This window comes from Otolemur garnettii, unplaced genomic scaffold (assembly GCF_000181295.1).
Source record: "Otolemur garnettii isolate 467f Iridium unplaced genomic scaffold, OtoGar3 scaffold00067, whole genome shotgun sequence".
In the NCBI taxonomy this organism is placed as follows: domain Eukaryota; kingdom Metazoa; phylum Chordata; class Mammalia; order Primates; family Galagidae; genus Otolemur; species Otolemur garnettii.
The window spans coordinates 3,924,978-3,950,317 of NW_003852462.1; the positions used below are offsets into that span (position 1 = coordinate 3,924,978).

At 52.4% G+C, this 25,340-nt stretch overlaps 1 protein-coding gene across 2 annotated transcripts in view; it reads right to left on the reverse strand.

Annotated features, from left to right (window-relative positions):
- ACOT7 (acyl-CoA thioesterase 7) overlaps nt 1–25,340 on the reverse strand; it is an 89,807-nt gene that overhangs the window by 59,887 nt on the left and 4,580 nt on the right. The window contains exons 1-2 of one of the 2 annotated variants that reach the window (XM_023515201.1): nt 5,608–5,632; nt 4,372–4,489 (exon numbers count right to left, since the gene is read on the reverse strand). In XM_023515201.1, the coding sequence (XP_023370969.1) occupies nt 4,372–4,485 (114 nt within the window). In that variant the 5' untranslated portion in view covers nt 4,486–4,489; nt 5,608–5,632. Of the gene's footprint in view, nt 1–4,371; nt 4,490–5,607; nt 5,633–25,340 lie in introns of those variants that run through there. The other variant, XM_003793227.3, reaches the window with a different exon arrangement.

Here is a 25,340-nt window from a genome sequence, read left to right on the forward strand (position 1 = left end):
CAGGAGAGGCAGGCAAAGGTCAGCAGGGCCAGGTTGTGGGCCTGCGAGCTGGGGGAGGGGGACAGGGACCACTCAGAGGAGACACCAAGGCACACTCACTCACTTTCCAGTTCACACACTTCAGTGTCACAGGAACATTTAGTAAAGGGTGTTCACACTCCTTCCGTAACCAGAACCCTGGCAGAACCAGGCAGGAGGGAAACCAAGAGCACCCCCGCCCCTGCAGGCCCAAGGGCTGCCCCAAACAAAACCAGCGTAGCCAACAAAGGCCAGGCAGAGGGACATCTAGGGATGGCTCAAGCCTGCCCTTCCCAGATTAGAAGCAGCTCATGAACCCTCACTTGGTTCTCTCCTGGTTTAAAATATTAATATAATACTAAAGAAGAGAAGTAACGTCTACCAGGCAGCCACGGGGGAGGAGGCTCAGCACATTCTCCTTCCATGATCACGAGACCCAGTAGAGAACAGTGAGTTCCACTGGGCAGGCCAGGAGGCCTGAGAGGCAGCTGGGCTGCTGGTGGGGTGCAGGCAGCGTGAGCCAGGACCCAGGGCAGCTCTACCATCACTGTGAGCAGCTGTTTCCCAGATCCCACAGAGTGCTGGGCCTGGTCCAGGCATCCCACAAAGACTGGTGTGGTCCAAAAAGTCTGCAGTTGGACTGGTAAACATCTGCAGTGTGTATGATGGTCTCTGAGCTGCAGTACCTGGCCCCTGCTGCCTCAGATGGGCCTCCAGGGCTTAGGGGCAGAAGCAGCCTTCGCCTGGGAATAGCCACCAGTGCTCTGATCAACACCTGCCCCAAGAAACGTCCTCTGCCATGCTCCCCAAAGCAGTCAGCATCATGCTGCCCACTGGGCACAGGTGCCCTGGCAAACCATGAGAACTCGGCTCCTGAGTGGCCACAGGGCTTCAGAAGCAGACCAGAAGGACAGTTCTGTCCCCTGGGTTCAAATCTTAGGTGCTCTATTTACTAGCTCTGTGACCTTAGTGTGCCTGGCATCCAGTGAGGACCCAGAGGGGTCGGGTCAGCTCTTTTCCAAACTAACCACTCGAGCCACACCTGCTCCTTCACCCACCATGGCCAGCCTGGGGCTGACGGCAGCTCAGACGATGCAGCCACTTGATCTTTGGAAAGCCACACAGTCTTGTAGGCCTCAGTTCCACCATCTGTGAAATAGGATTACAACAGGGCCCCTCTCAGCAGATTGGGGGGGGGGGTTAGAACAACTGTACTGTGTGAGGCAGGGCCCGCCCTGAGAGGGGTCCAAGGCGTGCTGCTAGCACTCACTCAGCAGAAGTTCCCCACAGGGTGGCTGGTCTAGGCAGGAGGTTCTGGTATCTGGCAGACATCCAACAGGTGCCCATGTGAGTGCTCCTGTTCCAAGCCTCGGACTCTCTGGAGCCACCAGGAAGACCCACTTCACTGTGAATAACTAAGGGCGCCACAGGTCAAGGTGGGGCCAGCAGGACCACGGGGCCGACAGGATGCTGTGAGACTAGGAGATGAGGCTGGGCCCCGAGGATACCTGGGGAAGAGCAGTGTGAAGGCTGAGGCAGGAATGCACCCCACAAGTTGCAGCTGCAGCAGGGAAGCCAGCATGGCTGGAGGAAGCACCAAGGCAGGGACACAGGAGACAAGGCCCTAGAGAGCAAGGGTGGGGCTGTGAGTCGACTCGCATGGCCTCATAGGGACTTGGGCTTTGACTCTGGGCAAACTGGAGCACCGGAAGGCTCTGAGCAGGGAGCGCTGTGCTCTGATTTCACAGCTAAAGGGCCTCTGGTTGATGCTGGAGAACAGACAAGGTGGCAGGGACCCGCAGGGTGGCCTGTTAAGAAGTGTCTGCAGCAAGCCTGGCAGGTGGCACTGGTAGCTGGGACCAGTGGGGGTGCAGCTGGAGCTGTGCTCAGATCTGGATTTGAGGAAGGCAAAGCAGCAGGGTCTGCAGCCAGAGCCTCAGGGGTATGAGAGGAAGAGGGGTCAATCGAGGCTCCAGGCTTTGGGCCTAGGTAACTGCAGGCTGCAGAGGTCAAGTACCGGCGGGGCAGAGACTGGCAGAAGCAAGCAAACGGGGTCCGATTGTCTGTGGGAGCAAGGTCAGGAGTGCTGTCTGGGGTGTGTCAAGGTGGACAGGCGAGGAGGCACCCAGGTACCAGCCAAGACGACAGCTAGAAACAGAGGCTTGGGACTGACGTGGTATTAGAGCCACAGACTGGATGACACCACCAGGGGAGGGTGGCCAGAGGGGGCCCGAGTGAGACCCCATGGAGGTCAGCTTCTATCCACCTGGGACTGGGAGTTGTTACCCCCATGTTTGTGTGCTGACGGAGCTCACAGACCCCTCCTGGTGGGCTTCACACAGCCTGGAACTTCTAGATCACTGTCCTGGGGGCCAGCCCAGAGGTTTCTCCAGTCAGCATCTCAAAACTCTCCCTGGAGCACACTGAGGCCCAGAGAAGGATCAAGGTGTAGACAGGCTGAAAGCATAGACCAAGGCCAGGTTCACGACCCAGACCTACCATCTGCCTCCCCAGGTGGCCTCAAGCACATAGTCATCCTCTCCATGCCTCAGTTTCCTCATCTATGCAATGGGGATAATAAAATAACAGGGTCTATCTCTCAGGGGCACTGTGAGGATTATAAGGGTTAAAGCACTTCAGAGCTTTGCAAAACACTAACTGCTTACCAAATGGCAGCAGTGACTTCTACGATTATTAATGCATTGTCACCCACTTGGCACCTAAGTCCCCTCCTTCTTTGCTTCCCAGGCCTGGGGACTTTTTCTTCCCAATATCCGTTTCTCTTTTTAGCTCTGCCTGGGGCCCTCATTGTCCCCTCATGAAGGGTCACCAGCATATGGCCTGCACCACACCCCCAGCCTCTTGAGCTCAAAGCCCATCCTCCTACAGCCACCAGAGGGCACTCTTGGAACATGGCAGGAGCATCCCAGTCCTGCCCAGCGGGCGAGCCCCCCCAACCCAGGCACTCTGGCCAGCTCACTCCCACTCGACATCACCCATAAACGCTCATCCAAGTGGCTTGGGTCACTCCAGGCACGCACGCACCGTGGCCTTACACCTCTCCATTTTAGGGCATGTGCACACACAGGGTCTGACTGTCTGTGGGTCCCCCCCCAACTCCTATGTGGAAACCTTCATCCCCAAAGGAATGGTATGAAGAGGTGGGGCCTCTGGGGTGATTACATCACGAGTGTAGAGCTCCTGAGAAGGGGATTAGCGCCCTTGTAGAGGTGCCCCCCAGCGCCCCTTCTGCTGTGTGAGGACAGGGCGAGGCTCTGTCTTCACCAGACGCCAGGTCTGCCAACACCTTGCTTTGGACTTGCAGCCTCCAGACGTGAGGAACACGTTTCTGTCACTGATAAGCCTCCCCAGCTGTAGCATTTTGTCAGGACCATGGGGACAGACAGAGGCACACCTCACCTCCTGTGTCCTACCAGCTTGGCCAGGTCAGAATTAATCATGTTCCCTTTGGTCCATCTCCAACTGGACTCAGCCTCTTGACAGCAGAACTGGGCCTGTGCCTGTAGCATGGCGGGGTCTCCTATCACACACTGTCCCCTGCACTCCCTCCTGCAGGCCAGGGTAGAACTTCCTCCCGTCTGCCCAGAGGAGAAAAACACAGCAGGGGTGCTGACCAGCCCCTAGTAAACTGGGTCCTGGGTGTTGCAGTGCTGGTTCCACACCTGTCCCAAGGTGCAGCCTCAGCAGCAAGCTAGATCCCTTCTCTCATCCTGACCATGGGGCTGGGCATAGCAGGAGGCAACAGACTGAAGACCTACAGCAGCCTTGTGGTTCTGAAACCAAAGAGCTTGCTCCTTGTCCCCAGCTGCAAGGCCACAGGGTCACCTCCCACTGCACGGCTGTGGGAAGGCTGAGACCTAGTCATTGCTAGCACCATGATACAGACCCTGGTAAGCTTCACAGCCAGGAAGTATCCTCGGCACCAGGTGCCACAGCACTGGCCATGGCCACCAGGGGAACAGGGCAGAGCGGGGACCCGGGCCCAGGGCCGCCTGGTCTTCTGCCTCAACTTTCATGATCAACTCCAATCACACAGGGGTGGCATACTTCTGGTCACAGTCTAGCCAACAGAGCCTCAAGGCACAGCACTGTAGAGGCTGGGGCTGGCAGTGGGTCCCAGGTTGTGGGAGAGAGGTGCAGGGGGGCTCCATCAGCTGGCTCGCAGCTGCCCACCCTCCTGACTAAGGCCGAACCCAGAGGCCCTGTCCAGGGCTGACTGGCCAGAGCCTCCATATGTCATAAGGCCTGGAGTGCAAGGGACAGGGGTTTGGGCCCGGACTCCGGGAGAACTCTTCCCCTGCCCCAGCCTGGCGGACGGGTCCTGGCGCTCACCCCATTCTGGCTGTTGCAGTGTCGGGTGCTGATGATTGCTCCTGCCTCCTCGATCATTTTCAGGATGGTTCCCCCGTGGACATTGCCAGCCACGTTGGCATCATCAGGCCGCATGATCCTAGGGAGGAGGAGAAGAGAAGGATGAGGCCTCCAGAGAGGACACTGCTTGTGCAATGGAGACAGCCCAGAGAAGGGGGGAGGTCCCCAAAGGGCCCCATGACTCCCAGCAGAAGGAAACAGAACTTTCCACAAGTTTGTGTTCATCCTAGATGGCATGTCATCAGGGTAGATGCTGACCTGCCAGGCCATGGAAGGTGCCTGCTGACCACAGCTGACAGCAGACTCTCAGCAGAGCCACAGGCTGGGAGGCAGGAGCCACTCAGCCCTGGGGGTCCCAGCAACTGCACTGCATGAGCTCAGCAAGGACACAGACTGTGAGCCAGGGAGCAAAGCCCCCACCAGGTATCCCAGAGGAGTCGGGTAGCCGTGCAGCCCTGAGAAGTGGACGAGAATAACAGCTGCAAAACTTTAAGGCCAGGCCCCAGCAGCCCACTGGTGTGGTGGCTCCTCAGGGGCTCCCGGCATGGTGCCCATGCCAGCCCTGAGTGTGGGGAGCTCTCTGAGGTTAGGGAGGACAGAAACACCACCTCACTTCCCAAAGAGGAAAAACTTCATCCTTGCCATGGGCAGGCAGTAGCATGGGAGCTCCATGAAATCTCTGGAATCCCAGCAGGCATCGCACCTGCCCAAACAAGTGCCCGGCTGAAGAAATCCACCTGCACGGGCCCCAGGCCCAGAGACAGATGACAGCCAACAACACAGCCCGTGGTTCCAGCATCTACCTGGGCTCACGCACCTGCCCTGCTCTGCAGCCAGTGTACCCCAGGGCTGCACCGTCTACTGCCCCTGCAGCAGCTCTGAGGCTGAGGACGTAAGACTCTCAGGGGCTAGTTCTGGCTCTGACTCTTACTAGCCGGGTAACCTGGGCAAACCGATGAAATGCTCCCTCCTCCACTTCCTCTTCTGGACAATGGGCATGATGACAGCACCGCCATGACTGACGCAAAGAGATCATGCCGATCACATTCTTGGCCAAGACGGTACCTTGCGGCCAGTGGACACTCCACAAAGACTAGCAGTATTTTTCCCTTTTCTGGAGGTATTTAGCCAACCTGGTTTGAAGCTCAAAGAGAAAGCCAGAAAATGCCATTTTCTAGAGCAAAAGACCACTTATACCTCCCATTGACAGGGTGCTGTCCATCCCCCATCACCCAGCTGAGATTCTGCTGTGAGAACCAAGTCCACTCAGATCACCTGGCTTCTTGCCCTGGCATCAGGCAGTCCCCAAAGTCCAGCTCAGGGAAGAGTGGTCACGGTGACCTATGGGCAGCCAGCCAGGTATGCATGGTGGCTGCATACCTCAGAACTTCTCATTCATTTCAAAATAGCTCTGTGTTTAAAAAAATTGGGCTTACTTAATTAATGATTTGAGGGTTTATTTGTTTTGACTTTTTTTTTTTTTTGAGACAGAGTCTCACTTTATCGCCCTCAGTACTGTGTGCCGTGGTATCACAGGTCACAGCAATCTCAAACTCCTAGCTTAAGCGATTCTCTTAACCTCAGTCTCCCAAGTAGCTGGGACTACAGGTGCCTGCCACAATGCCTGGCTGTTTCTGTTTGTTTGTCTGTTATTGTTGGTTAGCAGGCTCTGGCCGGGTTCAAACCCACCAGCCCCGGTGCATGCGGCCAGTGCCCTAACCACTGGGCTATGGGTGCTGAGCCAATTTGTTTTCTTTTCTTTCTTTTTTTTTTTTTTTAAGTATAAGGCTGGGCACAGTGGCTCATACCTGTAATCCCAGCACTCTGGGTGGCCAGGGCAAGAGGATTGCTTGAGGCCAAAAGTTCAAAACCAGCCTGAGCAAGCATAGCCTATAGTCCCAGCTACTCAGGAGGCTGAGGCAGGAGGTTTGCTTGAGCCCAAAAGTTTGATATTGCAGTGAACTATGATGAGGCCATTGCACTCCAGGCCAGGAGACAGAGTAAGACCCTGTCATTAAAAAATAAATTAATTAGTTAATTAAATAAATAGGTTTGAGTTAAGCAGTAGCCAATTATAAATCTCAAAATGATTGTATCAACCTCTTTGCTTTGTATTTGTTTTCAGCCAACGGGGGCCTTCTCTGTACCTCCCATCAGACCCGTCCTCCTACAGGTGCAGGACGAGGCCGGGGCCAGGCTGGGGGAGCAGAGCCAGCCTGTGTTCTAGAGCGCTGAGGGAACCTCAGTCCAGCCTTTCCCAGGAGTACCAGAGCCTGCCTCTGAAGCAGCCTGATTCACCACTACGGGTTCTCTGCCTGTTAAGCACCCTGGGGCCAGGCACACTGGCTTGGGCCCCAGCAATGCTGCAAGGCCAGGGAGAGGAAGCTCAGAGGGGAAGAGGAAGTACTTACATCCTTTGGCTGTTGAGTTAAGAGGCCAGGAACAGCACCTATGGCCCGAGGCAGGGGCTGGATACCTGCACTTGGCCCTGTCCCGGTGAGAGTGAATGCCAGTGACTCCAGGCTGTTTGCTGGCAGCTCTCACGCAGCTTGGTCACCTTCCCTTTGTACCCTGCATCCTTATACTGAGGACCGTCCCAACTCCCGAGACCAGATAACCACCCAGGAACACACCTTCAGCTCTCGGTCCAGACAAAAGTCTCTCTCCCCAGGACTTTATTTCTCTCTCCCCAGGACTACTGTCACTTCCAGTGCACATATTCCCAAGCCCGGCTCACTCATCCCTTCCCCTCAACCCCCTTCCCCTACAGGCCTCAGCTCAATGACGCTGGCCCTGCATCCCCCTGCCAGCTCCAGCTCCTGCATCTGTCTTCCCCACTCACCCCCGTCCTTCCAAATAGCTCAGGAGCTGCTGGGCCCAGCCAATCCTCCAGGACCCCTGGACAACCCAATGGACACTGCAGAGGCCCCTTCTTCCTCACCTCACCTTCCCTGGTGGTTCCTCCCTGTGATCTGCTGGAGGCCAAGTAAGGCCAGGACCAGGACTCACCTTCATCCCAGGCGGGCAGGTGTGTGAAGAGCCAAGGGAGCCAGGCAGACACCCAGCCCCTCTTTCCAGCTTTTTTCCCCCCATTTTTCATAAACACATGGATACAAAAAGTGTTTCATGTTCCTATTTACTATTGAAAAAGAGAAATGAAGCCAGGTGTGGTGGTGCACACCTATAGTTCTGGCTAAGCAGGAGGCTGAGGCAGAAGCATTGTTTGAGCCCAGGAGTTTAAGGCCAGCCTGAGCAACACAGCAGGACCCTGTCTCTTAAAAAGAAAAAAGAAAAATCGACTGGGCAGGGTCAATTGTAATCCTAGCCCTCTGGGAGGCTGAGGCAGGAGGATCACTTGAGCTCAGGAATTCTAAAACCAGCCTGAGTAAGAGCAAGACCCCATCGCTACCAAAAACAGAAAAATTAGGGAGAAGGGAGGAGGGAGCAGAAGGGTGGAGGGCAGGGGATTGCTGTGCTCCCATCTGATGGGCACAATGTAAGGGTGTATGGCACACCTCCTGGATGTGGGACACAACTACAAGAGGGACTCTACCTAACAAATGCAAACATTGTAACCTATTTGTACCTTCATATTAATCTGAAATAATAAATAAATAAAAATAGAAAAATTAGCTGGGCATTGTGGTGGGTACCTGTCGCCCCAGACAGGAGGCTAAGGCAGGAACTCAAGAGTGTGAGGTTACAGTGAGCTGTGATATCACTGCCCTCTACTCAGGGTGACAGAGTGGGACTCTGTCTCAATCAATCAAACAAATAAAAATTTAAAAATTGGCCAGGTGCAGTAGCTCATGCCTATAATCTTAGCACTTTGGGAGACTGAGGAAGGATTGCTTGAGGCCAGGAGTTCCAGACCAACCTGATGGCAGCGCCCATAGCTCAGTGAGTAGAGTGCTGGCCACATACACCAAGGCTGGTGGGTTCGAACCTGGCCTGGGCCAGCTAAAATAATGACAACTGAAACAAACAAAAAAAAACCCAGCCAGGTATTGTGGCACTCTACTGAGGGCGTCACAGTGAGACTCTGTCTCAAAAAAAAAAAAAAGGACCAACCTAAGCAACACAGCAAGACCCTGTCATCTCTACAAAAAAAACAAAGCAAGACCCTATCATAAATAAATAAGAAAATTTAAAAAAAATTTAAACTTACTTTAATAAAAAGAAAAACAAAATTTTTAACTAATCAAAATATAAAAATTTACAAAAAGAAATCCCAGTGGAGCAGGAACAAGGTCAGGGAGGGGACAGAGACCGTGGGCCTAGACAGGACACTGGGTGTACATACGTGATGGCGTAGGCCGTGGGACAGTGGCCCCGCACCACTAGCTGACTGTGGCCCAAAGGAATCTGAATCGGGGATGCCAAAGATTCTGGATTTCTCAGAGAAACTAAAGAGCCAGAGTTCACAGTGAACATTCTCCTGAAATTTGGGTAGTGGTGTCTAATCAAAATACATTTGCCTATCACCAGGAGCAGCTCCACCAGGCAGCACCCTGAGTCTAACCCACTACCCCCCCCCAGGCACCCCGCCATCTCAAGCCTACACTCCTTCCCCTCTCCAACCCCAGAAACTCCAGGAGAAGTCAGAAGGCGGGCCCCAGGGAAGGTCCCCCTGCATGGCTGCCTCCCCTTGTCCAGCCTGGTCTGGAGTATGGCCAGGGCTATAACCCCACATTCAGTATGCTACCCTCACCCCCAGTCCCTCCCTCTTCCTGTTCCAGCTGCTTCTGGCCCACATCAGAGCCACGCTTATCTAGTACATGCAGGGGGAGCTGCTGGTACTGGGGCCCCAGGCCAACCAAAGCAGAGCCACCCCACCCTCAGCCAGCATCCCCTCTGGTGTGGGCAGCAGGCTGGCAACAGGACTCCAAGAAAGCTGAGCAAACAGTCAGGGAGCCACACCCCAAGGGCGGGCAGCACCTCCACCTGGGCTCTGGAAAAGCTTCCTAGAGGAATTGACACTTTGGCCAAATGCTTGAAGGTAAGCAGGTGGGCGAATATGCCAAGAAGGGGAGGGGGCCTCAGGGAGGCCCCAAGCCTAAGATCTCCCAGAGTCCCAAGAGCTGAAAGCAATCCCACAAAGCTGGTGCATGGCCTGCAAGGAGGTGAGGACACAGCTGCCACCTGGCCCTGGGGCTGCAGCCCATCTGGGCTCCATGCTGGAAGGAGAGGGAGCTCGGGAGATGCCAAAGCAGGCAAATCTCACATTTAGATGGGGCCAGGGCTCGGGAGTGGGATTCACACTCGCCTCTCACCTCCAGAGACCCAGCTAAGGTCCTAAATTGCTACTCAGCTCACTGCCCCAAGAGTCATTTTTCCTCAGCAGGCATCTAGCCAAGCCCTGCTCCTGCTCAGGGGCTACAGGGCCCTGCCTGTCTCCAGAATAGACTCAGTTCCCAAGTCAGGCATACGGAGCCCTCAGGGATCCAGAACTCAACTCTCCTCTCCCCTCCCCCAGCCCTACCTGGCTCTAAGTTGCACCTGCCAAACCACTGTCACTCCCAGGCATGCCTGGCCCTTCCCAAGGCCCTGTCTGTGCCAACCTGTCCCAGCAATCTCTGGACCTCTGTGAACAGCAGGGGACCCCCCGCTCCATGAGCAGGGAGCACAAACCCACACCACCTCAACCAGCACTGCCCATCCCAATCCCGAACACGCAGCCAGGCCCTGGCCAGGGACTCCACTTAATCCTGCAGACATTTCTGAGAATCGACTGTGCTCGAAGTCATTCCTTGCACAGCTGTTTATTTTATTTTTATTATTTGTTTGTTTTGGTAATAAGCGTGTTTTTCTTTTTACACAGCTGTTTATAATGCAGAACTGTGCCCAGCTCCCAAACACCCACCTCTAAGGGATGATGAAATTAAGTCACAGCCATGCAAGGGAACACTGAACAGGAGGAATGGTCTCAGAGATGTGTTTCAGATGAAAACACACCAGGCACAGACTGATGGGGATAAAGTGACCCCCTGAGGCACAGCACAGACCACCCCAGGAACATGAGGTAACAAGCTGGAAGCTCCTGTCCCCCTGGAGCAGGGAACTAGCTGCTGGGTGGGACCTCTGTGTCTTCCCAAATTTAAACCATCTCCATCTGATCCAATTAATCAGGGGTCCTTAAAAACTCTCCAAGACGCCAAGACACAACTCAAAACTCACATCCCCAGCTGGGCACTGGGGCTCACGCTTGTACTCCTAGCATTCTGGGAGGCCAAGGCAGATGGATTGCTTAAAGCGCTCAAGATCAGCCTGAGCAAGAGTGAGACAGTGTCTCTAAAAACTAACCACATGTTGTGGCAGGAGCCTGAAGTCCCATCTACTCTTGAGGCTGAGACAGGAGGAGCCCTGTCTTGCTTGAGCCCAAGACTTTATGGTTGCTATGAACTATGATCTCATGGCACTCTATTGCAAACTCATCACACCAGTAGACACAGCCAATTCTTGTCCCCAGGACCACTCAGCAGCGGCCCTCAGGGGCCAGCCCACCCTCCCTGCAGGAGGCCAAAATCTGGTCAGAAATGACAGGAGGGGGACAATGCCACTTCAGAGCAGGAAGGGCACAGGTGCCAGAACAAGGGAGGGAGCCCAGGAATGCTGCCCCTGTCCTTAGCCTCACAACAGACCCCCTGTCCTCCCAGGGGAAGCCACACAGAGCCTGTGCACTGGGATGAACTGTATCTCTCAAAAAGATAATTCAAATCTAACCCCTAGTACTTGTGAATGTGACCTTCTCTGGAAATAGGGGGGAATCTCTGAAGACACGATCAAGTGAAAATCAGGCCACATTGCATTAGGGTGGGCTCTGATGCAACACTAGTGTCCTCACAGGAAAAAAGCCACGTGAAGATGGAGGCAGAGACTGGAGTGATGTAGCCACAAGCCAAGGAATGCCTGGCATTAATGGAAGGTTCCAGAAGCTAGAAGAGGCAGAAAAGGAGCATTCCCTGAACCTGAAGGAGGATGGCCCTGCTGACACCTTGATCTCAGGCTTATGTTCTCTTGACTCAGAGAGAACAAATTCCTGTTGTTTTAAGCCACCTCAGTTGTGGTCCTCTGTCACGGCAGCACAGGCCCTGGAGGCCTTTCCCCCACCACAGAGGTAGCAATGGCTGGCACAGGTGAGTCCAGCAGGCCCAGCAGTGGCACCTGAAGCCTGGCCCATGCCTGGCCGGCCCAGGCTGAGCCCCTGTGCAGACGTTGGCTGCAGTCCCAGAGAGGGCAGAGCCCTGCCTGCCCCATCCATAGCCCTAGCGCATGGCCAGTGTAGTGTGAGGCCAGCATCTCTGACTCTAACACAAAAATATCAGGGCTAAAATTAAAGCACTGTTGCACAAGAACCATGGCAATTTGGGGTGGGCCGGGCCGGGCCTGGCTTCCTAACAGTGAAGCTAAAGTAACCTTCCACAGTAGAAGGTGGCCGAGCTAAGCACAGCAGGTTGACTTGACAAGGCAGATACAGTCTTCTTGGGTTTCCACCTATGCTCAAAAAGGCAGAGTCGGCTCGCGCCTATAGCTCAGCAGCTAGGGCTCCAGCCACATACCCCAGGGCTGGGGGGTTCAAACCCAGCCAGCGCATGCCAAACAACAATGACAACTATAACAATAAAACAGCTTGGCGTTGTGACCTGCACTTGCAGTCCCAGCTACTTGGGAGGCTGAGGCAAGAGAACTGCTTAAGCCAGTGATCCTCAACCTTTCTAATGCAGCAACCCTTTAATACATACAGTTCCTGTGGGTCATGACCCATAGGTTGAGAACCACTGGCTTAAGCCCAAGAGTTTGAGGTTGCTGTGAGCTATGATGCCACAGCACTCTACCAAGGGTGACATAGTGAGACTCTGTCTCAAAAAAAAAAGACAGGCAGAGTCCTGTGGCTGGCTGGAGGGTAAGGGGGAGGCAGGTCCCTAGTGGGCAGCCACCCCTGAGGCTACTTCACAGATTTCATTCTCCCTGGAAGCTCCCTGGGCCTCTCCCTCTGGAGAAAGCCTAGGTCGAGGCAGGTGACTAAAGACATGCCAGGGTGCTACAGTCACCGCAGCTGGGGAAGATGGGTGGGACAGAAGCCTTTGCAGACTGTCCCTCCCTTGTGTAGCTGCAGTTGGCACTAGTAGTGACAGCAGCATGAGCCAGAGGCCACCACCTGGGGCCCACAGACACTCAGAGCTTCCTTCCTTCAGGAGTTCAGTGAGGGAGCAGCTGCCTTGACCAGGAGTATGTGGAGGGAAAGGAGGAACAGGGACCTAAAGGGGAAAGGGGAGGGCCTCCCACCAGGTAGCCATGAGGAATGAGGCTGGCCTGGGGCCTCCCAGGCGGGGCCCCAGGTATGCCAAGCAGTTCATCTTTCTATGGCGAACTCTGCAGAGCGGAAGCTCCTGTGGCTCTGCTTATCCTCTTCAACTTACTGCCCAAGAAGGTTCTGGTAAAGTTTCTTCAAACCCCACCACCACCACCACCCAGAGGCTTTACTATGTCCCCCAGAAAAGGGTAGGAGCAGGAAAAACAGCTGGGCCAAGAAAAATGTTCCAGGGGCACTTCCAGGCCCCAGAGCGGTACGGAGGAAGAGCTGGACAGCTTGTCCCTGAATTTCCAGCCCCACACTCTGGCAGGGTGAGAAGAATGAACCAGAAGCACCCTCTGATGCTAGGGACCCAGAGTCCTCTGGGGCCAAGGCAGGTAGGAAGCTCAGCAGGTCACGAGCCACACATAGCTCAGCTGGCTGAGCCAACGCCAGCACAGGAGCAAGACCAGGATGAAAAGCAGCTGCCACTGTCCCTGGGCCCCGCTGGACCGGAGCGTGCTCTGACCCTCCCAGGCTGCACTTCCTGCCACCTCCACTGGCCTCCTAATGTGCCCCTGAAGTCCCTCCAGTAAGAGTAGGCCAGGCCAGGCAGGTGTCCCGCTAACGCTCCTAGCCACTTGAAGCCAGCCGGCCTACAGGGCACAGTAGCCACAGCTGCTCCCCACCAAGTGTCCCTGAGACAGGCGATCCACATATAGTGGCTCCTACACAGCTGAGACAGGGCCATGACAGCGGTACCTGCACAGCTGGGAGGCCATGGTGGCTGAGGTGTCCCAGGATCAGGCCCAGAGTGAGGTAAGAGGAGCCAGCCTCCCAGTCACTGCCTCACCCAGGATCGACCAATCCCCTAGCCCCCTCCCCAGACACGGGGCTTCCCAGTGTAACCAGGAAGAAGCTGTGTCACCAATCTGAAGCATCAACCAAAAGCCAGTCGTCATAGAAACCTTGTTTCATAAATAATTACAGCACAAGTAACTACCAGCCCTTCCGGCCTCCATGCCAGGAGATCAGAAGGCAGAGGCACTGTCACAAAGCAGCCTGAGGAATCCCTCACAGGGAACACTGGTCCCGGGGGCTTGCTGCAGAGTCTCACTCAGCAAAGCCAGGACCGGCCACTGAGGCCTCCCAGAGTCCCTGAAACACAGGTAGGGGAGGAGGTCACCGGCTAATGAGGCCCTACCAGACAGAAGTCTGCCACCTCCCTGAGAAGGGGGCTAGCTGGCACTAGAAGCCAAGTGGGAGGGTGGTCCTGAGTCCACCCTCCTCTGGCCTGAGTCTCCCCAGCCCCCACATCTGCCCAGCTTCAGAGGATGCTGTTTCTGGGCTCAATACCCCAGCCCCTCCCCCACCTGAAAGCCCCCTGCTGTCCCCCCCACACTGCTCTCTGCCTCCCTTTCCACTGGTGTCAGGAAGAAAGGAGTCAATCTGAGTGTCCGGGAGCTGGAGGGGCCCTGGGAGAGGAGGCCAGATGTGTCACCACCAGTAGTACCTCGCCCAGTGCCACCCACCAGCCACAGGCAGGGCTGCTTTCCCAGGAATCACACAACCTACAACTGGAACAGAAACTCCCCAGCACAGGTGCGCCCGGGCAGGGAACAGGCTTCACGGGCGAGGCTATGGTCAAGGTGATGGGTAACCCCCCCACGGGTCCCTGTGGGAGGATGTCATCAGAGGGAAAGTCAGGGCAGAGAAGGCTGATCAGGCTGAGACAAACAGCCCCTCCTGCCCGGACAGCCCTCCCTCATCACTCACCCAGGGCCTGGGGCACTTTCTAATTTGGGAAGTCATTCTGGTCAAAATAACAGGCAAATTATTACTCAAAGTATGAGTGCCATTCCCTGAAACTCCTCTCACCTATATGCAAAAAAGGGGAAAGAAAATTCTAGACTCACAAGCAGTGAGTCCCAGGGAGGCAGGGCCTGCCTGCTCAGAGCAGGAAGTGACAGGGTGCCCACGGCCCTGCTCACCCAACCCAGGGTCCCTAATGCCTACGAGCTGGGCAGGAGGGGATCCCAAGACCACACTCAACATGTCTCTGGGAAAGGGGAGTCAGGGGGTCAGTCTGGCCCAAGCCCAGCAGCTGAATCTTAGGGACAAAAACATTCCCAGAGCCTTCCCTACTCACTAGGCTCCAGTTGGGCAGTTCTTCAGTCCCTCAGCTGCCCACCAAGGCACTCTATCCCTAGTGGACAGCATCCCAGGGCCAAACGTCCTGAAGCCACAGCTCCTGCCCAATTCCTGCCATTCTGGCACACAAAACCAGGTCTTCCCAAATTCACTTCCCCAACCCCTCACCCTAACAATCCCACAGCCTCTCTCAGCTCCCAACTCACTGTTTGACCTGCTCCCCAAGACAAGCCTCCTCAACTCCTCTCCTGAGGACCATTAGGGACAAGCCCCTCCGAAGCACGAGCATGGTCTCCCCGGGTCTGCACCAGCTCCCTCCCGAGCAGTAGCAAATGGAACTGCAAAAAGGCCTCTACTCCCATGTTGTACCCTTTGGACTTGGCCCCATCCTACAGGTGGACATTGTCACCTCCCTAAGCAACCCCGGCCTCCCCAAATCAGCAAGGACCACGCGGGGCCTCCATAGCAACGCTGTTGCAAGGCAGCAAACTGTCCAGCAAGGAGGAAGCCCCTGTCAGATGGCTCAACCTTATGAGTAAATAATTTCATTGTTAAACAACCATAAGGTGCTATTTCCCATCTACTAAATTAACCAAAAGTTATTTTATTTACATTTTTTCCAAAAGTTATTTTAAATGATAAAATTAGATGTCAATGAATGTTCACAGCAATCAATTCCACCAAAAGATGGAAACACCCCATGTATCCATCACCCAAGTGATAGGTAAATACACAAAACAAAATGCAACAAAATTGTATTTGACCATAAAAAGGAACAAAGGACCTACAGATACATACTGGCCCATGGACGAACCTTGAAAACCACTCTGAGTGAAGGACGTCCACCACCACAGGTCCGACACCACTGACACGCAACGCCCAGAGCAGGCAAGTCCATAGCAACAGAAAGGGGATCAGTGTGTGCCCAGGGCTGGGGAGGGGGCATGGGAGAGACCCCGGATGGATACAGGTTTATAAAAACTGGGCAACATGATGAGATCACACACACACACACATACACACAAAAATACAAAAATAAGCTCGGTGTGGTGGCAGGTGCCTGTAGTCCCAGCTACCTGGGAGGCTGAGGCAAGAGGATCACCTGAGCCCAGGAGTTGGAGGTTGCAGCGAGGTGTGATGACACCACTGCACTCCACTACAGAGTGAGACAAAAGAAGGGGAAAGGAAGGGGGGGGGAAAGTTCCAGAATTAAATAATGTTGACAGTTACACAGCCCTGTGAACTACAAAGGTTCACACAGCACTGTATGCTCGAAAGGGAGAACTTTCTGGAATTTGGGTTTCATCTCAGTAAAGCTGTTATAAACCACAAACAACTTGACACCAGAGCTGTGGGGAAACAGGCAGGCTCCTCCCAAGTCCCAAATCGCCCATGTGGGACGGCTCGTGGCCCAGAGCCATTCTCAAGTTCAGTCTAAAGAAACACACACACACACACACACACACACACACACAGGCTCGGCGCCTATAGCTCAACCGGCTAAGGCGCCAGCCACGTACACCTAAGGTGGCAGGTTCGAATCCCCAGCCCGGACCCGCCAAAATAACAATGACAGTTGCAACCAAAAAATAGCCGGGCGTTGTGGCGGGCGCCTGTAGTCCCAGCTACTTGGGAGGTGGAGGCAGGAGACTCGCTTGAGCCCAGGAGTTGGAGGTTGCTGTGAGCTGTAATGCCACGGCACTCTGCCCAGGGGACAGCTTGAGGCTCTGTCTCAAAAAAAAAAAAAAGAAAAAAGAAAAAAAAGAAACACACACACAGCTGAGCACAGGACTGCCAGGCTGCGTATCCTGAACAAGCTGGTTCAGGGGCTCAGGAACATCCTAAAACATGCACAGGGCTGTGTTTGATTTATATTTTCTGGGGCAAATGGGCCATCATTCTCGCAGCTTTCAAAGGCGTCTGGAATCCAAAAAAGTCCAGGAAACGCAGCACCTCTCTCTGCAGCCCTCCCACACCTGCCCAGCAGAGTGGGGACCAAGGTCTAGAGCCCAGTAGAAAGCATGTAGGCTGCAAGACAGACAGGCACCCAGAACTAACAAAACAATATGCCCTGCTGTGGACAGGGGCCTGAAAGAGAAAATGGGGAGGAGAGGAGAATTCTGCATCCAGCTGCCCTGGGATTGGTGGCCACGTTCCTCCCCCCAAAACTCCCCCTGTGCCTGAGGAAGCTGGCAGGAACTTACACCCAGGCACCACAAAGATCTCTCACAGCTGAGCAAGAAACAAATGACCCAATATTCTAAAATGGTCACAAGACTTGAATACTCCACCAAACAAGATAAGGTGGGTGGCAAATGTGCATATGAAGAGCTGCTCAACATCATCAGGAATTACAAAAACGCAGTGAGCACCCTGGTTCTGGGGTTCTAAGAAGTGACGTGACTTGTGACTTGTCCCCAGGCGTGGGGCGGCTGGCAGTAGAGCCAGACTGGCCGCAGCCCATCAGACTCTGGAATGACTGCCCATACGCTTCACCCCGCAACACAGGGCTGGAAACTCAAATGCCCAGGGAGCTGGGCAGGCAACATAAATAACCAGCTGGGGGAACAGCAACAGGCATGTGGGGCTGCTACTAGGGAGGCTATAGGGAGTAGTGGCGATTGCGGCAAATTGGAGCACATGTCCTATTTAAAGAGATGAGCTGCATCCCAGATCCGGATGATTAAGACCGGGGGGAATACAGGCCTCATATATCCAGACTTCCTGTTTATTAAGGAAAAAAATAGACTTTAATTTTTTTAAGCTAGCAAGTTATTTTTTAAAAATTGAACACAGCAATGGCTAACACCTATAATCCTAGCACTCTGGGAGGCCAAGGTGTGAGGATCACTGAGGAGTTCAACACCAGTCTAAGCAAGACTAAGACCTTGTCTCTACTGAAAATAGAAAAAAAGGCTGGGCTCAGAAGCTCACACCTGTAATCCTAGTACTGGGGGAGGCTAAGGCGGGTAGGTGGATTGCTTGAGCTCATGAGTTTGAGACCAGTCTGAGCAAAAGCAAGATCCCATCTCCACTAAAAATAAAAAAACTGAGGCAACAGGATTGCGAGAGCCCAAAAGTTGGAGGTTGCTGTAAGCTAATTACACCATGGCATTCTACCCAAGACAACAGCTTGAGACTCTAACTCAAAAATAAATAAATAAAAGTTAACCAGGCATTGTGCCAGATATCTGAAGTCCCAGCTAAACTAAAACTATAGCCAGGCTAGTGGCTCATGCCTGCAACCCTAGTACTCAGGGAGGCCAAGGCAGTGGATTACTTACGCTCAGAAGTTCGAGACCAGACTGAACAAAAGAGAGACACCCCCCAACCCACCCTGTCTTCAATAAAAATACCCAAAAAACTGAGGCAGGAGGATCACTTGACCCCAGAAGTTCAAGGTTGCTGTGAGCTATAATGATGCCACAGTATTCTACCCAGGGTGACAGAGTGAAATTCTGTCTCAAAACAAAACAAAACAACAAAAAGGGCAGCGCCTTGTGGCTCAAAGGTGTAGGGCCCTGGCCCCATATGCCGGAGGTGGTGTGTTCAAACCCAGCCCCAGCCAAAAACTGCATTTAAACAAACAAAAAAAAAAAAAAAAAAAAAAAAACAAAGAAACTAAAACTAAAAACGCTTAGAAGAAAACATAAGGCAAAAGCTTCACAACATTGGATTTGGTCATGATTTCCTGGATATGACACCAAAAGCACAGGCAACAACAACAAAAAAATAGACAAAGTAGATTTCATAAAAATTTTAAACTTTGTGCATCAAAAGACAGAATCGACAGAGTAAAAATTCTCACAGAACGAGACAAAATACTGGCAAAACATATAAGGGGTAACTATCAGAATATAGAGAACTCCTAAAACTGAACAGTCAAAAAATACTCATTGTGTACATATCAAAATATCACACTATACTCCACAAATATATACAAGTATGTCAATTAAAAATTTAAAAAGAAGGTGGCAGGACCCGTAGCTCAGTGGGTAGGGCTTTGGCCACATACACCAAGGCAGGCAGGTTCAATCCCAGCCCGGGCCAGCTAAAATCAACCATGACAACTGCAACAAAAACATAGCTGGGGATTGTGGAGGGCACCTGTAGTCCCAATTGCTTGAGCGGCTGAGGCAAGAGAATCGCTTAAGCCCAAGAATCTGAGGTTGCTGCCAGCTGTGACACCACAACACTCTACCAAAGGTGACATAGTGAGACTCTGTCTCAAAAAAAAAATTTTATTTTTTTTTTAAAAGAAGGAATAGACATCGGGACTTCCTCAAGCACCAAAAGCTATAGGCATCGGTTTCAGAATATTGATGAGGAATTCAAAAATATAAACATACAGACATATATTGATACACGTGTACGTATATATCACGCATGTACCATAAACTACTCCTAAACACATGTATGTGTTCACTTAGTGATAGGAATATGTGTGCAAAAAGTTTATCTATATATAATATTCAACTCAAACAGAAAAATCTGATTCAAAAATGGGTAAAGGACATGAGTAGGCATTTCTTCAAAGGAAATATACAGATGAACAATCAGTACCCGTAAAAACAGTCAACATCACTATCATTAAGGAAACACAAATTAAAACTACAGTGAGACACCACCTCACACCCATTAGAATAGCCACTACTGGGCGGCACCTGTGGCTCAGTGAGTTGGGTGCTGGCCCCCTATACCGAGGGTGGCAGGTTCAAACCCAGCCCTGGCCAAACTGCAACAAAAAATAGCCAGGCGTTATGGCAGGTGCTTGTAGTCCCAGCTACTTGGAAGGCTGAGGCAAGAGAATCACCTAAGCCTAACAGCTGGAAGTTGCTGTGAACTGTGACACCATGGCACTCTACTGAGGGCAACAAAGTAAGATTCTGTCTCTTAAAAAAAATTTAAAAGAAAGAAAGAAATGACAAGTGTTAAAGATGTGGAAAAATTAGAACTTGTGCACACTGTTGCCAGAAATGTAAAATGGAACGGTCACTGTGGAAAACAGCAAGATAGTTTCTTGAAAACTTTACAACAGAATTACCATACAAGCAATTCCACTTCTGGGTATAGACCCAGTAGAACTAAAAACAGCCTCAGCCAGGGCGCCAGTAACATACATCGGAACTGGCAGGTTCAAATCCAGCCTGGGCCTGCCAAACAACAATGACAACTACAACAAAAACATAGCAGGGTGTTGTGGTGGGCTCCTGTAGTCCCAGCTACTTGGGAGGCTGAAGCAAGAGAATTGCTTAAGCCCAAGAGTTTGCTGCGAGTTATGATGCCATGGCAGTCTACTGAGGGTGACATAGTGAGACTCGAACTCAAAAAAACAAAATAAAATTTATGATGTTTAAAAATTTTTGAGGCACACCTAAGATCCTCTCACAGCACGTTGGTTGACAATCACTGCTCAAAAGGTTAACCACAGAATTATCGTGCAACCAGTGGCTGAATTCTAGATGAGCTGTTTTTCTCACAACAATCCTCATAAGAAACAGGTGGGCTTTCCTAACCCTGAGCCGCCGGATCGCCGGCTCTCCAACACACCGTGGCTGTGGCTGTGGCTGTCCTACAGTTCAATCCTAATACCTATGTCCCCACACGTGAAGGCCTCAGCCTCCCAAAACTGCTGAAGGTCCCAAGGTCATAACCACCTCTAAATCAGGAGCTCCCACCACCCCCTCCTCAAGTTTAATATTTTGCCAGAAGGGCTCACAGAACTGAGCAAAGGGCTGGGGGCTATGGCTCCTGGCTGTAATCCAAGCCAAGAGGATCTCCAGCTCAGGAGTTCCAGACCAGCTATTTCTATTTTCTAAAAATAGAAAAATTAGCACAGCAGAGGCTGAAACAGTGGGATTGCTTGAGGCTTGAGCCCAGGAGTTTGAGGTTGCAGTGAGCTAGGCTGATGCCATGCACTTTAGCCTGCGCCACAGAGCGAAGCAATCTCAAAAAAGAGAAAGAAACAGGAATTAAAGAACGTTTTACTCGCTGATAGGTGGGTCAGAGGAACTCCAAAAACAGAGCAAGCACCCAGCCAGAAGGGACCAGTAGTGGCTCTAGGGGAGGCTAAACTGTAAACTCAGCAGAAGCCCCCTAGAAAGTACCTGGCAGCAATCACTAGCCCACCAAAGTAACACTCCCCCCCACCCTCCCTAAAATCTTTAAAAGATAAGCACTTAGGAGCTGATGCCTGTTGAGTCTCAGCCTCCTTCCCGAGGTGCTCTATGCCCAGCTTGGTGAATTGATCAAGGGGACAGCTGCCTGACACTTACTATTACCACTTTATTATAAATGACACAACTGGGGAACAGCAGATCGGGATCCAGCTGTGCAAAGCCCATGCCCTCCCCTGGCACGCTCCCTCCCTACACCTCATGGGTTCACCAGGAAGCTCTCAGGGAGATTTCATTATCTAGGCACGACTGACTAACCTGGAACTTTTCTCCCCACCTGGAAGTAGAGGCTGAAAATTCCAACCCTCTTATCATGACTTGGTCTTTCTGGGGACCAGCCCTCATCCTGAAGCTATGTGGGGAACCCCTGCCACCAGTCAGCTCATTAGCACAGAAGATGCTTCTACCACTCCAGAGATTCCAAGGGTTTTAGGAGCTCCTATCAGCCTTTCAGAATTCACTGAAGTGAAGGTGACACAACTCTGTGAACACACTGGAATCCACTGAACGGTACACTCTGTTGGAGGCGATGTATGGCACACGAACTATATCCCAACAAAGCCAGTACAGAAGTGGGTGTACATGCCCACTCAACAAAGTTTCAGAAAAATAAAGTCCAGACAAGCCATTTGTAAGCAGCACAACACACGTGGTTAAGGATCAGATGGCTGGGCCAGAACAGCTCCCTGTGGCTCTGCACCAACCTTCTGACCTAATATCACAGCTCAGCCTCCGCCCAACCAGGGAGCAGATCAGGGCACACACGGGAGCTGACAGCTGCTGGGCACTGAGCCAGCACAGCTGCTACCGGCAGAGGCCATCATGGCCAAGCCCACCTCAGCCTGGAAGGGCCCCAGCCTTCCCCAGCCCAGGAATACCAGCCCTGGAGCTCACCTCCTCCCACAATGCCCAGGAGACTACCCTGTTCCCCGGGGGAAGTGTGCCCCAGGGCTCAACCCAGGAAGAGGAACACTTAAGTGGGTACTTTCAATCAGCAACACAAAGCTCACTGACACCCAACCCCCCCCCACCCCTTCCAAAACAATTTCCAATGAATATTCCAAGTCAAGTGGCCAAGGGCCCTGAGACGGGTTGCCTGATCTGCTTCACCAGCTGGACAATGGGGGTGGGCACTGAACAGCCCCAGACATCCTACCTTCTGGTGCTGCAGGGCAGGGAGGGCGAGGGGTCAGGTCTGTGCCCGACAGCCCTCAAGGAGGCACAGCGTCCTCCCCAGGGTCCCACGCGTTCACAGGCGGCCACCTGCCTCCCAAGCTCCCTGAGGCAGAGAGCCCTGGCCAGCAGCTTCATCCTGCCTTGAGTGGGCAAAACTGGTCACCCAGCTCCCAGCAAGGCCTGGGTCCACCTGACCAGTTTAGCAGGTCGATCCTTCCCTCCCTCCTTCCCTCCTTCCCCCACTGCAGCAGGCAACTGTTTCCGGAGCAGGGCACAGACGCTGCTCTGCTCCCCTGAGGCCAAAGACACAAGGAATTCCAGACTCAGACTGAAGTCACAGAGTGAGGCTCTCCCAGGAACAAATGAGAGAGAAGCAGGTCAGGGCCACACCCCTCTGGGGGAGAGAGTGAATCAGGTGGGGCTACCAGCAACACCCTCCATGACCTTAAGCTTTTACATCACTCTGGCAGGGCTGGCCCTCTCCTCTGGCTAGTGGAGCATGGGTCCCTGGGGCTGGGCTGAAAGTTCCCAGGTTCACAGATGCTGGCAAGCCACCAGTTAGCCCAGAAGTATCAGCATGGCAGGGGTCTGAGGAAGGCAGACACACCTACCCACACTGAGGCTGGTGCCCTGCCCTCCTAAAGTCAGTAGCTCTCAACCTACAGGAAGGCTCAGGAAAATTCAGATTCCTGGACCTATGCCCTCCCCACCCCACTCCCACAGTCACAGGCAGCCAGTCTGCAGAGGCCTGTTTTTCTTTCTACTGTTTTTATTGCAGAAAACATCAAATGTTTACTGGAATGGAGGGAGGTAGGAAGTGAAGCTCCATGTCCCCATCAAGCAGCCCCCAGACAGTCAACTCAGGCCTCTGGTCTCCTCTCCGTTCCTACCCACTCCCCCATGTCACGTTATTTTGCAGCAAACCCCAGAATCACAACTTGGCATCTGTAAATATTTCACCACTCTCTCTAAAAGGTAAAGATTCTTTTTTTCTTGAGACAAGTTATGTCGCCCAGGATGGTCTCAAACTCTTGGGCTCAAACAATCCCCCCAGCCCAAGCCTCCCAAGTAACTGGGGCTGCAAGCAAGGAACCCACCTAAAATATTACACCAATTCTTCTTTTTTTTTTTTTTTTTTGCAGTTTTTGGCTGGGGCTGGGTTTGAACCCGCCATCTCCAGCATATGGGGCCAGCACCCTACTCCTTTGAGCCACAGGCACTGCTCCAACACATATTCTTTATTATCATTTAATATTATTAAATATCAAGTGACTATTCCCGTTTCCTTAATTATGTCCTAGATGTTTTGAAATCTGCATTTGTGAACTTCTTTTCTCGCTCTCTCTCTCTCTTTTTTTTTTTTTTTTTTTTTTTGCAGTTTCTGGCCGGGGCAGGTTGGAACCCACCACCTCTGGTATATGGGGCCAGTACCCTACTCCCTTGAGCCACAGGCACCGCCTGTGAACTTCTTTTCATAGTCACCAAAAGCTGAGAAGAACCCAGATGTTCTGGGCAGCTGAAGAGACAAACCTCAACATCCAGGTGACAGAATACCAGGCAATTCAGAGCCAGGAAGCCCCAATGCCACCCAGGAGCCAGGTTCACAGGCACTGTGCTAGATCCGATTCTGTCTCTACAGAACTCCAGAACAGGTAAAATTATAGGGCATGAAATGAATGTGACAGGGCAGAACAAAGCTTTTTGGAGTGAAGGAAATAATCCACGTCTCAACTGGGGTCATTACACAGGTGTACACATTTGTCAAACCTCAGTGAGTACATTTAAAATAGGTGCATCTGGCGGCACCCGTAGCTCAGTGCGTAGGGTGCTGGCCACATACACCAAGGCTGGCAGGTTCAAACCCGGTCGGGGCCAGCTAAAACAACAATGACAACTGCAACAACAACAAAAGTAGCCAGGTGTTGTGGGGCCTGTAGTCCCAGCTACTTGGGAGGCTGAGGCAAGAGAATCACCTAAACCCAAGAGTTTGAGGTTGCTGTGAGCTATAACACCATAGCACTCAACCCAGAGTGACAGCTTGAAATTCTGTCTCAAAAAAAAATAAATTAAATTAAATTATTAAACAGGTGCATCTATTGGATGTGCATTCCACCTCAAAATAGCTATTTTCGTAAAAAAGCAAACTAGAACATAATTATCTTAACCTAAAAACAAACTAGTGGTTCCTTCACCTTATTATCAAAGGACTATTCAAGTTTCTCCATCATCTCATACAATCTCCATCTTGTTGACTCTACTGAAGTATTATTTACATGCAGAAAATCAACATTTTAATAAACTTCCTCAGTTATTCAGATGTTGTGGGGGGGTCCACAGCTGCCATGTGCTTTATGGCCCTCCCTAGGTCACAGCCCAGTGGGATAAAGGCCACACAACCTGTGGGGACACTCCCCACCCCTACAGGTCCCACAGGCCGAGTAGGTCCCACAGGAGAAAGCCATGTCTGGCCTGATTGGAATGGGAGCTGGTCAGCTGCAAGTGCCAACTACAGGGTGATGCCGGCTGCCTGGCCCACTTACGGGTGAGGCCGGACACAGTGGACAAAGGCCTCCCCATGCACAGGCCCTCTGGGCTACTAAGAGCACATCTTCACCAGGGTCCATCATCCCAGCAGGAAGTGAGGAAAGGGGCCAGCACTGTGCATTGCTTTATGGAATGTTCCAGAATACTAGCTCCAAGTGTGGTTTCTGTAAATCAAGATTCTGTTTTCATTAGTTCCATTATAAAACTACAGACAGAGCCCCATGTGTAAAGGATTCCAACACTGTGGGGGTGGCGCCTATGGCTCAGTGAGCGGGGCACTGCCCCCACATACCGAGGGTGGTAGGTTCAAACTCGACCCCGGCCAAACTGCCACAAAAAAAAGTAGCCAGGCACTGTGGCAGGTCCCTGTAGTCTCAGCTATCCAGGAGGCTGAGGCAAGAGAATCACCTAAGCCCAAGAGCTGGAGGTTGCTGTGAGCTGTGACGCCATAGCACTCTACCGAGGGCAACAAAGTGAGACTCTGTCTCTTTTTTTTTTTTTTTTTTTTTTTTTTTTTTTGCAGTTTTTGGCTGGGGCTGGGTTTGAACCCGCCATCTCCAGCATATGGGGCCAGCACCCTACTCCTTTGA